The sequence below is a fragment of the Gavialis gangeticus genome, unplaced genomic scaffold (genome assembly GCF_001723915.1).
Source record: "Gavialis gangeticus isolate Ggan-Ray unplaced genomic scaffold, GavGan_comp1, whole genome shotgun sequence".
In the NCBI taxonomy this organism is placed as follows: Eukaryota; Metazoa; Chordata; order Crocodylia; family Gavialidae; genus Gavialis; species Gavialis gangeticus.
This window is the reverse complement of record NW_017729001.1, coordinates 18,333,240-18,345,085: the sequence shown is the minus strand read 5'-3', so window position 1 is coordinate 18,345,085 and position 11,846 is coordinate 18,333,240. Positions and strand designations below refer to the sequence as shown.

Below are 11,846 nucleotides of genomic sequence, written 5' to 3'. Positions count from 1 at the left end.
AAAAAAAAAAAAAAAGCCAGGGGGGGATGACATTTTAAATGTCTCTGTTGAAATGCCTGTACTTTGTACATCTCTCAAACTTTTGCCCTTTCTGTTTTGTGCAGGGAAATAGGAAACAACAACAAAGCACTGTTACCTTGGCTGTTTGTGCAGAAGCAGAAGTATAATAAAATCTGTTGCCCAGTAGAGGGAGTAAAAGCATCACCATTACAGGTAGTTAAATTTAAATTTGGGGCTTGAATAGGTTTTATGTAGTACACTCTAAAAGTCACCTAATTTTTTTGGCCATCAGGGAAGGGGCACATTATCACAGTAGAGAAAAATCTGGAACTTGAGAAATACATGTCTTAACTTCATGAATAACCATTTGACAAATTAATAAATTTGTTATATTAGCAATGTAAATTAATATTGGTTAAAAAGAGATGTTTCTAGGCAGGAACAGTTAAGTTTGTTTGTTTTTCCCCCCATGTTTAAACTTAGACTGAGTACCGCAACAAATGTGAATTTTTGATCGGCGTAGGTGTAAACCAAGAAGACAAAACTGTGGGCTGTCGCCTTGGCAAATACAAGGGTGGAACTTGTGCTGTAGTGGAACCGTTTGACACTATTCACATTCCTGCTCTTGCCAAAAAGGTAGTGAAAGCCTTTCAAGACTACATAAGGTGAGATGTAGATTAGACTTAAGGGTTGCTGTTAAAGGCTTTTGCTGTCTTAAATATTTTTAGGATTAAAAGTTTACCAGTACTTTTCTGCAGCATTTCCTCAGTACATGGTTGGTTTGGACATGGCTCCTTTCATTTACTTTAGCAAGCTTCTTTAGTGTATTCATTACTTGGCCATATGCAGAGCAAAGTATGGTTCTTGTCCTTTGATATTTACACTCAAGGCTGAATACATGATACAAAACAAATGCACAAAATGCCAGATGGCAAGGAATTAGGTGGTTCAGTATCACAATAATAGAGGCTCTTTTTCCCCAGTCTCCCCTCCCCTTTTTCTCATCCTTACTGTTGAAAATATGTGAAGAAATCTGTTCTAAAGAAGAGTTTGAATCATGAAGGTTGGACACTTTGTTTTAAAAGAAAGTGGGAGACTTCTTCATGCATAAGAGTGGACTTGGGGGTGGGGGGGAATCACAAAGATGAAAGGTGGGATGGTTCTGAGTAAAGAACAGTTAAGCTTAGCAAACAGGAAAAGTGAGATGATTTAAGATGTGGGCAGAACCCTAAAGATGAAAATGGCTCGCTCATCAAGACCCTGCTTCCTGTGTGGAAACCAGTAAAGTGTTTATTAAGGACAGTGGCATCATTTGATCCTTGTGAAAAAAGCATGGAGTGAAAGGGAATATGGTACAAATGATGACAACCAGAAAAGGTAGCTGTTGCATTCGCTGAGATGTGTTCTATGCACTTGTCTGAGTATTAGCCCAAAAGGATGTGTTTTGCAATACTGTATTATCCCTCTTTACAAGACAGCCAAGACTTTCAGCTTTTTAAATGAACTGTTGCTTCTCTCCTACCTCATATGGTAGGCTCAGGCAGTTTAGCTGGATTATAAAGTATTATGTAGGGAACATTTCTGTTCAGTAATTGAGATTTTTTAAAATTGCAGGTCAACCCATTACTCAGTTTACAGCCCAGAAACCTATGAAGGTCACTGGAAGCAGCTCACAGTCCGTACCAGCAGCGATGGCCATATTATGGCAATAGCTTATTTCAATCCTCAGGTACTGAAGATGGTGTAGACATAAGTGGGGGTGGGGGTGGGGGTGTGTGTGGAGACCCTTAAATCTCACAGACTCTTTAAGGAATTATTTGATTTCCCTAAGCATAACTCTCTCATAAGACCACTACACTCCTATTTCACCTGACCAAGGACCACTACTAGTGGATTAACACCATTCTACCTTTGTTCCAATCCTGTTGTTCCCTTCAGCACACTTGTGGGTGCTTGAATTTGCCCCACAGAGCAGCTTGTAGGATTGTGACCAGTGAATGCAGTCATGCTGCAGAGGCCCCTGGAAAAGATGCTGGAGAGGACTGCTCTAGATAACTGCACTTACGATGGAACAGCATGTTGAATAATCTATTCAGTTGTCTTTGACTAGAAGGACAATGCATGGAGAGTGTACAGAGAAGGCTGCTTGTGCTTGCAGAGATGCTGGAGTGAGGAAGTCCCTCACGTTTGTAACAGCCATAGTTTGCAGCCATGTAGCTTTTGTGAAACTAAAGCTGTATCATTTCAGCATTCCTTACCAAAGGCATACAGTGACTGAAATGATGGCGGAGAATTTTTTGCTCCTAGACACTATTTCCCTACTTAAGTTGATTTGGTGCAGGCTTCTGAATACCCAACAAAATGAATAAAGCTTAACAGGATACCTATTAAATCTGGATGCTGGAAAATAGTCAAGTATATAATAGTCGCATTTTCTTTTCATTTGGATTTTCTAGAAATTAAGTAAAGAAGAGCTTGCTGAGTTGAAAGCATCTCTGGCAAAGTACTTTACAGAAGGGACCGGAAAGGACAGTGGGGTAACCTCTCTGTACTTTGTAGAGGAGGGTCAGAGGTAAGCCTTGTACCTGGAAAGGAAAGTTTAAGTGTTCTTTTTCCTGTAGTTAGACTCCTGTGAAAATAATGCTGCACCTAATATATTTTGCTTTTTTCTTTCAGAAAATCTCCCAATCGTGAAGACTTGCCCTTAGATCACGTGGCTGGTGATAAGTACATATATGAAGAACTTCTTGGTCTAAAGTTTAGAATTTCTCCCCATGCATTTTTCCAAGTAATGTTGTCATTGAGTTGTATTTAAACTAAGTTGTAATTAGTGCAATAAGTACTACTTCTTAACTGACTAGTTTGCTAAGAAACTGAGATGTCTAGTGTTATAAAAAATATTATTTTTTATAGAAAAAAAAAAAAAAGAGGGTGCAGAAGTATACAGAGATCTGTTTTCTTTAATTACATACCTCTGATAACTGAATATTTTTAGCATGTGAGTGACACTTTTATACTATAAACTTTCAGATTCGGCACTTCATCTAAACTAGTGAAAATATTTGAATGCTCTTTGGTCAAGTTAGTATATGAAATTTACAGCTCTATAATGGCAATCAGGCCTTGTATGGAAGAGGAAGGTATAGTTTCTACCTAGGAAGGGTATTATGAATGTGGCATTTACAGTAGAAAGTATATTTTTCTGGAATAATCAGTGTCACCATCATTCTACATAATCAGACACCACAGTATGAAGTGCTGAAAACTGTACTTTAATTACTGTACTGTCCAGCACATATTAAAAACAAGAAATAAACACAGTACCGTGTAATGATTTAAAATCTCAAAAGTGCTAATTAACAAGCAGTTCCCAGTTGTCTTGCCAACAAGCAAAACCCAACTGCAGCTGCTGGTTTCATTAATACAAAGCTGTTTGAAGAGTCTTACTTTCTACTGTATTCCAAAATAGCACTTTCCTCCAAACACATACTTAGCTGTAGCAAGTAAACTCTTAAGTCTTTGAAATCAAACCAATAACATGAAAAATCCCCAAGTTTTTGGTTGAGGGGGGAAAATTAAATGCAAAAACTACAGCGTGTGCTCTTTACCTGCGTTTTCAGGTAACTTCTTTTTAGAGTTGAGAAATCACATGTACATTGTGGGGAATGATACCCTGGCATTTCTAATCTTCACTTTAGATCTTGGGCCACTAAGTTCTTATTTCTTCATGTAGAGAATTTCCTAGGCTTGGAGATACTGGCCTGGACAACTTGCTTCCTTATTCTGTATCTTCATACCTATAATATGTAGGTATAGGAAAGCTATCATTATCAGTTCTAGAGGGACAAGGTGATACACTAAATTGATTTTTTTTTACTGTGTTGATGTTATTTCATGAGTATTTCCTCCTGTTTCTGTATCTTTGTTATTCATTTCCTTTCCCTCAGTAGAAATTTTCGCTTAGTAAAACATGTTTTCCCTTCCTTGCCTGCAGTTTAACTGTTACCTTGGCATTTGCTCTGAATATTTCATTGAATCAAAAAAAAATGTCACATGCCTTTAGTGGTGCATTGCAGATTGCTTTGAATTTGGTCAGAACTCTCCTGGAACCCCTGAATTATACCCTAATCTGTTGAGCCAGTCCAACATTAAGCTGTTAAAGAGAGAGATTGATTTACTGTCTTCTGTCAGTAAAACGCTTCTTTAAACTGTACATGAAAAGCTGGTTTATGTTATCTATTTCATAGATGGGGAAGAACATTTTCATAAAAGGGATTAATGTTCCTTTCAGCCTGTACCTCTACTGTTTGAGAGGACGGGGAACCATGTGATGTGTTGGAACTCCACAGGTAAATACCCAGGCTGCAGAGGTTTTATATACAGCCATTAGAGACTGGGCTCAGCTGACCCAAGATAGCACTGTACTTGACATCTGCTGTGGAACAGGAACCATAGGACTTTCGTTGGCAAAGGTGAGCCATTCCCCTTCTGTGCACTGCTGAATTAGTAGCAAGCCATTCATTGCAAACAGTACTTGAATCAACAGTTACTGCACTTACCTATTGCTACTGCTTTTTAAAGTTGATTTAACTGAGGATATATAGCCACGCTACCTGAATGAAAATGTCCCTGTGTTTCCTGGCTGCATGTCTTTTGTTAAGTTTGAAAAAGTCCAATATAACTTACTTTCACTTGACTTCACAGCAGTTAAAATGAATCTTCCTTTGCTCATACATCTGTCAAAAGCAGAAGTGCAGTCACATACTAAAAAGTGACTGTAAAAGGGGATTGCCTCAGTGAACAGACCTGGTCCCTGTATATAGTTAAAGGCAGATCCATTTTAGTGATTCATCAGTTCTCAGCCAACTAAAACTGTGAAAATTTCAAAACCATTAAAATCTGTGGAAAACCAGGGAAGGCCGCAACATTGCACCTGTGCTCAAGGGCCTGTTTTAGGTATGGGAATCTTTTTATTATTCAATGCTGTACAGGGTGAGAAACAACTCAGCTGGACTAAAAGTGTTTACAGGATTAGCAATTAAAGAAGCAGGGGGGAGGGAATGTTTGTAAGAGTAAATTAAACATGCTTGATTTACAGCTATAAAGTAGAGATATCTGGGGAGGCAAAGAGGCTAGAAGGGAGTCTTTTAATCTCTTAACTATTAAACAGCCCCAAGGTATCCTATCGCTCTGCCCTCCTTTCTGAACAGCTGCAATGAACTGGTTTTTCTTTGATCAGGTAGGAAGTAGTGATGGCATGAAGGGTCTTTACTCTTTGCTTCTCTTCTGATCTTGTGCCTGTTATGTCACCATATTTAAACTGGGCCCTGCTAGACCTAACCTGCTACCTTTGCTTCTGCAGAAAGTAAAGAAAGTGATTGGAATTGAGCTCTGTCAAGAAGCTGTGGAGGATGCCAAAGTGAATGCCCAGATTAATGGTTGGTAAAGCTAAATGCTGGGATGCCTGTTTTTAAGAACAGCTTCGAGAGTTGGGCAAGTTAAATAGAAGTCTGGTGCTTAACTGTGAAAATCTCAGGTTAAAGTGATTACTTGAATGCTACTGACATCATTCTTGTGTGTTCCCCCTGAGATAACTCCATGAAAACTGATCCACCTCTCTCTTGAGATTTTAAAAGATGCTATATTTGAATTCAGTTTTTTCAAGAAAATTATATATAGTTCACTTAAAACACAGACCAGATTTCCTGTTGATAAATAATTGCTTGTTGTGAATTTCTTACTTCACAGCAGGGCCTAACACTACAGACCAGACAGTATTACAAACTAAAGAGGTACAAATCCCTGGTAACAAAGAACTTTGTTTCTTGATAACAATACGGTTACTGTTAGGATGATGCTTTTCGAATTTAGTATCTGTGTGTTCAGAATATTGGTGTTAAATGATCTGCATGAGCTATGTTTTTCAGTAAAGCTAAAGCTCAGATACAAAAGCACTTGTCCCTAGCAACTAATGACTTATTAATTGGAGAGCTGCTTTTTTTTATTGAAGTATTTTACTTGCTGGTTAACTTTTCATGTATTACCTTCCTCAGAACTAACTAATGTTGAATTTCACTGTGGAAAAGCTGAAGACATTGTTCCTTCTTTAATTAACTTACTGGCTTCACAAAACCTGATTACAGTTGTGGATCCACCACGAGCTGGGCTACGTAAGTTTTGTTTACTTGGGCTTTGGCTTGTATTTAGTAAAATGGATTTAAGGGCAGAATTAAAATAGAAAGAAGACATCAGTGAAATAGCTGATGGCTTTAAACATTACTCATTGCAGATTTTTACTACAATAGGACATTCGCTGCATGTTGGAATTTTAACTTGAAATTTTTCTGTATATCTACCAATATGAGTTAAAACTGGCAAGTGGAACTCACTCTTGCGCGCTCTCATTTTGGTTGTGTTAGATTCCAAGGTGATTCTTGCAATCCGGAGGGCTGAACACCTGAAGAAACTCATTTATGTATCCTGCAATCCTAGAGCTGCCATGAATAACTTTGTGGAGTAAGTTTTTTGAATTAATCAGGTACAATCTGGAAGGGGTCAGGCACAGGCAACCAAAAAACACACTTCCCAAAGAAAAACAAAACTAAAGTATCTTCCATAAAACAAAAATTAAGCATATTTGCTGTGGGATACACTATTGGTAGTTTTTCCTGCTGGGGGAGGACCCACATTTGGTTGAGCTGTGGCAATCTTAATTTCTAATTCTGGGAGAGCCCTTTCCTTCTATAGTGTAATTAGTACTAGTGATGAAAAGAATATTATCTTATGGAGAAGGGCTCTTGCTAGAAATATGGGTATCAGTGATTGAAGGAATTTTAATTTCTCCTCTCTCTCCCCCACACCACCCCAAGCCTTTGTCGAGCTCCCTCCAATCGTGTGAAAGGAAGCCCTTTCCGTCCCATTAAAGCAATGGCTGTAGACCTGTTTCCTCAGACTATGCATTGTGAACTGCTGCTATTTTTTGAAAGAGTAGAATATTCAAATGGAAATTCTGCTGAACCTACTCCAGACTCAGCTCTCATCAAAAACACAGGGGACGATTCTATGCAAAAGGACACCGCTGACCAAACTGATGAGGAGAAACTACAAACTCTACCTTCAGCTTAATGTTGACAGGCTGGACAGTGTGTCTGCCTACGTATATGTTATTCATAAAGACAGACAACTAACTTGATCTGTTGCTATCTGCATAAGTAACACTTCTCAGAAAAAGTGAAAGAATGCTGCTATTTGAAACACCTGCACTAGCCCTATAGGACTTATTTTTTCTGTACAGCATACCAGTCACCTAGCTTCCAAATAGATGAATGTTTAGATTGAATGCATCTTTAATTCAACAAATGAAGATGAATTTGATCTTCGTAAGATACTAAAAAACCTAGTTCTTGAGGAAATTAAGCTTATTACATAAATCAACTTTTTCTCTACCCCTCCCCCCAGCCCCCCACTCATGAGCAAGTTGGCTTTGAGACAGTGGGACAGCCTGCATGAGTGGAAGAAACGATCATGACTTCACCCTTAAAAGCATGCTGAAATATACAGAAGTAAGATTTTTAATTCTTAAGTTCTGTCCAATTTAATAACAAGGCCTTCTAATACACGGACATTTGCCAGAAACTCGGATTGAGTGAATGTTTTATTTTTCTAAAGCCACAGGAATGTTATAAGTTTGAAAATGTTATGGTCAGGGTAAGAGTGAACATCTATTAACAATAAGCTAATTCTGTTAAGACATGTTTTGGCTCATGGACTGACTTCAAATAAACTGCTCTAAATGTGTTAAAAAAATGTGTCCAGCTGTTTTATGGTTACTAGCATCACAGTTCAACTGGAAGTTACCCATTGGCCCATGATGCTTTAAGATTTGTTGGGTTTTGGGGGGGGGGGGGGGGGGGGGGGGGGGGGGGGGGGGGGGGGGGGGGGGGGGGGGGGGGGGAGGGGGGGTGTGGAAAGAGGGTTAGTGTGTTTGATTTAAATAAGGAAGCCAGATCTTCATCTGGGAAAGACCTGCCCTGCTCAGTGAGAGAATTTGATGTCTCATGCTGTAATGCTAGGTAACTTAGTTCTCTACTCTGCGTAATCATGAATTATTACAGAAGTTCATTATGAAATCCATTGCTTGTCCCTTTCCATTTAAGGAATACTATCTGTGATTAACATACTTGAAAATGAAGTAATACTTGATAACCAAAAAGAAGGAATCAAATGAGAACTATGGCAGGGACTCCTCACCGTAGGAGGGTACAATATTACTACTAACTGCAATTCATGCACTTGACTCAGCCATCAAAGTTAGGGGGATGGGACTGAAAACAAAAAGACTTTTGTCATGGCCATTTGTGATTCAGTCACCTTCAGCTCAGAGTACAATGGAAGAGCGCACAGTTCATTCATTGCGTTGAATGCAAAATGTCTGCTTTATGCAGGCTCTAAACCTTTTACTCCAGTGACAGCCAAAGACCTAGGGACTTGCGTACTTAATTCTTTCAATTCTGATTCAAAGCTATGAATTAATCCTCTTCCAGAACAGGTACTTTACTAGACACATTGCTGCAGCGCTAGGAAACAGGTAGTGCCTCCCACCCATGAGCCAGTGGCTAGAGCACTTGGCTCTGCTTAATTTAGAACACGAACCTGATCACCTCTCATCTTCTGTATACATTCCCTAGCCTCTGTGCTACAGCAGGTTCTGAAACATCTCACTCTCTCCTTAAAGCTGTTCCAGTAATACCCAGCAGTAGATAGTTAGATACCTTTGGGAATTGGTGGATGCTAAATTGGGAGTTTGGATTTTTAGAGTTTTGGCTTAAGTACTTCATTTTCTTTATGGATTAAAGAGGGCTTTTACATGAAGAGGAACACTTTCAGGAGACAACATTGACCTTGATTTGTTCTAGGATCTCAGTTCAGTTTATCATGTGAAAGTCTGTCAGGTGAAATGTTACATTGGCTAGTAGATGGTAAAATATACAGATAGTTCCACTTTCATGGCAAAATAAAGGCAAGAGTATTGGGCAGCTATAGTAACAAGTGCCCATCCCATCCATATCCTTGCAGCAGCACCACACTATTAGTCGCACATCAGCACTTTTATAATATCAAACTTTATTGCTCAAAACTAATTGTCTGAAAAATACACATGTAGTACTCAAAAGACCAAACACATAGGCTTATATGATTGTGCAGAAAAAAAGCAAGCAGAGGCTCAGTGAAAATGAGGCTTTATAGTTGTACCAATTTAGCACTGGCATCAAGCAACTGCACTCAATACAATTCATACAGCAACCATCGTTATCTACTTGGGCATATAAAAAATGCATTTATTTGCTTTTCCCTTCTCAAATACACATCAAAATACTGTAACTGATCACCTTTTATTTGGTTAAGAATGGCATGGCTTCTTGCACTCTCTTTCACGTTTATAATTTTTCCCACAGGAAGCGAGGAGATAGAAGGCTATTATTTTTCTGAACCTTAACCCCAGAACCAAAATATAGTCTGGAGTGTTTGTAGGCTGTAATTAAGATTTTAAATACTTAGATGTTATCAAGTTTTCACCGTGGCTGTGTAAAGCCTGACATAGGAATTTACCCCAAACAGTAGGCTTATGCATAATATTTGAGCTGTTTCAAGTGTCTGGGTACCTGACTATTTCATTGGTTTTGTTTAATAAAATATTTAATAAAAAAGCTGAATGACTGGTGTTGTGTTTAAATAGGTAGCATCCAACTAGTTTGTTGCAAGTCACAGTAATTTTCCATCTGTACCATAGAGATGTGAATGCACACTAATTTAACCCTTAAAGTAAATACACCACACTTCTTTCAAGAAGCACATAATATGCAAAGCAAAAACTGTCCAATTCCCACAGGATGGAACAGTTCTGTAATTAATACACTCCATCCACATAAAAACACCCATCTTTCCTGGGGCAAGGGAGGGATAAAGAACAAAGATCAGTGACAAAAGCAGCACTTAGTTTTATGCATTCATACAATCAAGATCTAAACCTTTACAGCTGGTCACCTAGAAAAACACACAAGAGATACAAGACGAATTTAGGATACATCTTGAATCACACCTTAAGTGTTCATGCAGAAGCTGAAGTTAATGCAATGATCTATCCTCTATCACAGCAGCTCGTGCTTATGTGCAAATGCAAGACTTACACTCCAAACAATAGTAAACATTAAAAACACAAGAATACTTCACAATGACAATAAAACAGCAGTTGTTTGTTCCAGCAGTTATTGCGCTTTATTTTCTGGACATCTCTCCAGTTAAAGGCTGCAGCAAGGTGTAATACCATCCTTTTTTAGAATGCATATTATGTACTAGGCTTTGGTTCACAATGAAATATCTGGATGTTTTATTTAAGGGCAATGGTCACTTTCTTGCAATTCAGATAGTGGTGAACTGAGGTAATACAGAAATCCTCTTAGCAATAAAAGCAAATTTGTAAGTGAGGCATCTATGGATACTCTGCAGGTGGCCTGCAAAACATTGACATTCTGCTTTTGGAAAAAATAAAAAGGTCCACAGGGGTGATGCATCTTTTACAGTGTCATCCAAAGACTATTTTTTCTGCTAGAAATACATAACCTGAATTAAAACCTACATAACACTGTAATACATTTAGGCATAGAAGATAAGCCCTGTCTTTGTGAAAGTCAGAAGCAAGCAGCAACTACTGCTTGTAAGTACTGCACCAATGTTACATAACTTTCAGAAGATTGAGATTTATTAAAGCTTATGCTAAAACAAAATAAGCAGAGGCAGGTTTTTTTGTTTGTTTTTTTTGATAGGCCACTTAAAATAACAGTTTAGGTACAGTCATCCACCTACCCGTATCCTTTGCTGAAAACAGAATTACAATTTGCAGAACTCAAAAGCTGAATAATAAGCACATTAGGTGACTTCATATTTGCAGAGACCTCTGAGTATACAACTTGTAATGTAAATACAGAAACAGATGAGACTGATCCTAAGTAGAATTACAAACAGGAAAAAGGGTCAAAACATCCAACAAAGAACAGAATGTTAGCTTAGGATAAAAAAATTAAAATTTCCCAATTTGCAAAACAGCAGGGATAATATTAAAGGTGGTCTGGAAATACTGATGCCAAAACTTAAAATCCTAGAGACACAACCATCTATTATACTGGAGCACACTGTGGTAAAATTTCACTAACAACTGTCCAGATAAGTCCCAGAGCTGCAATTTTAAGGATGAAGAACTGAATCGTCTTCCTGCCAATGATTTGGGGATTGTAAGATACAGTAGTACAAATACCAAGTCTTGGTTAAGTCACTGGACCCCTGCTACGAACCTGGTTTCCTGATTTTAAGCAAAAGTTTTCCTTCTAGTTTGAGAGATTTACTGACGTAGCCAATGAAGAATGAACCCCACTTGAAGGGGAACAGCAGTGCTTCCATGACAGACAGAAGTATTTCTGTGTTTAACTAATGTATAAAATCCTCAGCAGATAGTGAGTACTGCCAGTTTTCTAAGATTGTATTTCATAAACATTTGCATATCCATGTTCTTTTTCCATCTTAATCAGTACAACTTAAGAGGTCTTTATTCTACTCTTTTATTCTATGCTGTATCCCTTATCTACAGTCTAAGTTTTTCATTGCAAAAAAGTTATTCAAATACTAAAAATAATTAAAAATCAGAACAAGGAAGTAAAACACCTAGTTACAAACTTATTTTTAAGTGTAAAATTGCTGCAGTCAGTTATTTTAAGATTCCCAAAGGCCAGGCCTCAAATGCAAAGCCATTTGAAAATTCTTTGAATTCATAGTTCAAGTTATCTAAGACAACT

The 11,846-nt window shown here is 38.1% G+C and overlaps 1 protein-coding gene across 1 annotated transcript in view; it reads left to right on the top strand.

The window, feature by feature from the left end:
- The window catches only part of TRMT2A (tRNA methyltransferase 2 homolog A), a 10,035-nt gene extending 2,239 nt beyond the window's left edge, over positions 1-7,796 (top strand). The window contains exons 2-11 of the mRNA XM_019506997.1: positions 105-213; positions 484-665; positions 1,615-1,729; positions 2,457-2,572; positions 2,677-2,788; positions 4,350-4,472; positions 5,363-5,438; positions 6,054-6,170; positions 6,420-6,516; positions 6,870-7,796. Coding sequence (XP_019362542.1) covers positions 105-213; positions 484-665; positions 1,615-1,729; positions 2,457-2,572; positions 2,677-2,788; positions 4,350-4,472; positions 5,363-5,438; positions 6,054-6,170; positions 6,420-6,516; positions 6,870-7,125 — 1,303 coding nt within the window. The 3' untranslated portion in view covers positions 7,126-7,796. The remainder of the gene's footprint in view (positions 1-104; positions 214-483; positions 666-1,614; positions 1,730-2,456; positions 2,573-2,676; positions 2,789-4,349; positions 4,473-5,362; positions 5,439-6,053; positions 6,171-6,419; positions 6,517-6,869) is intronic.
- The last annotated feature ends 4,050 nt before the right edge of the window (positions 7,797-11,846 follow it).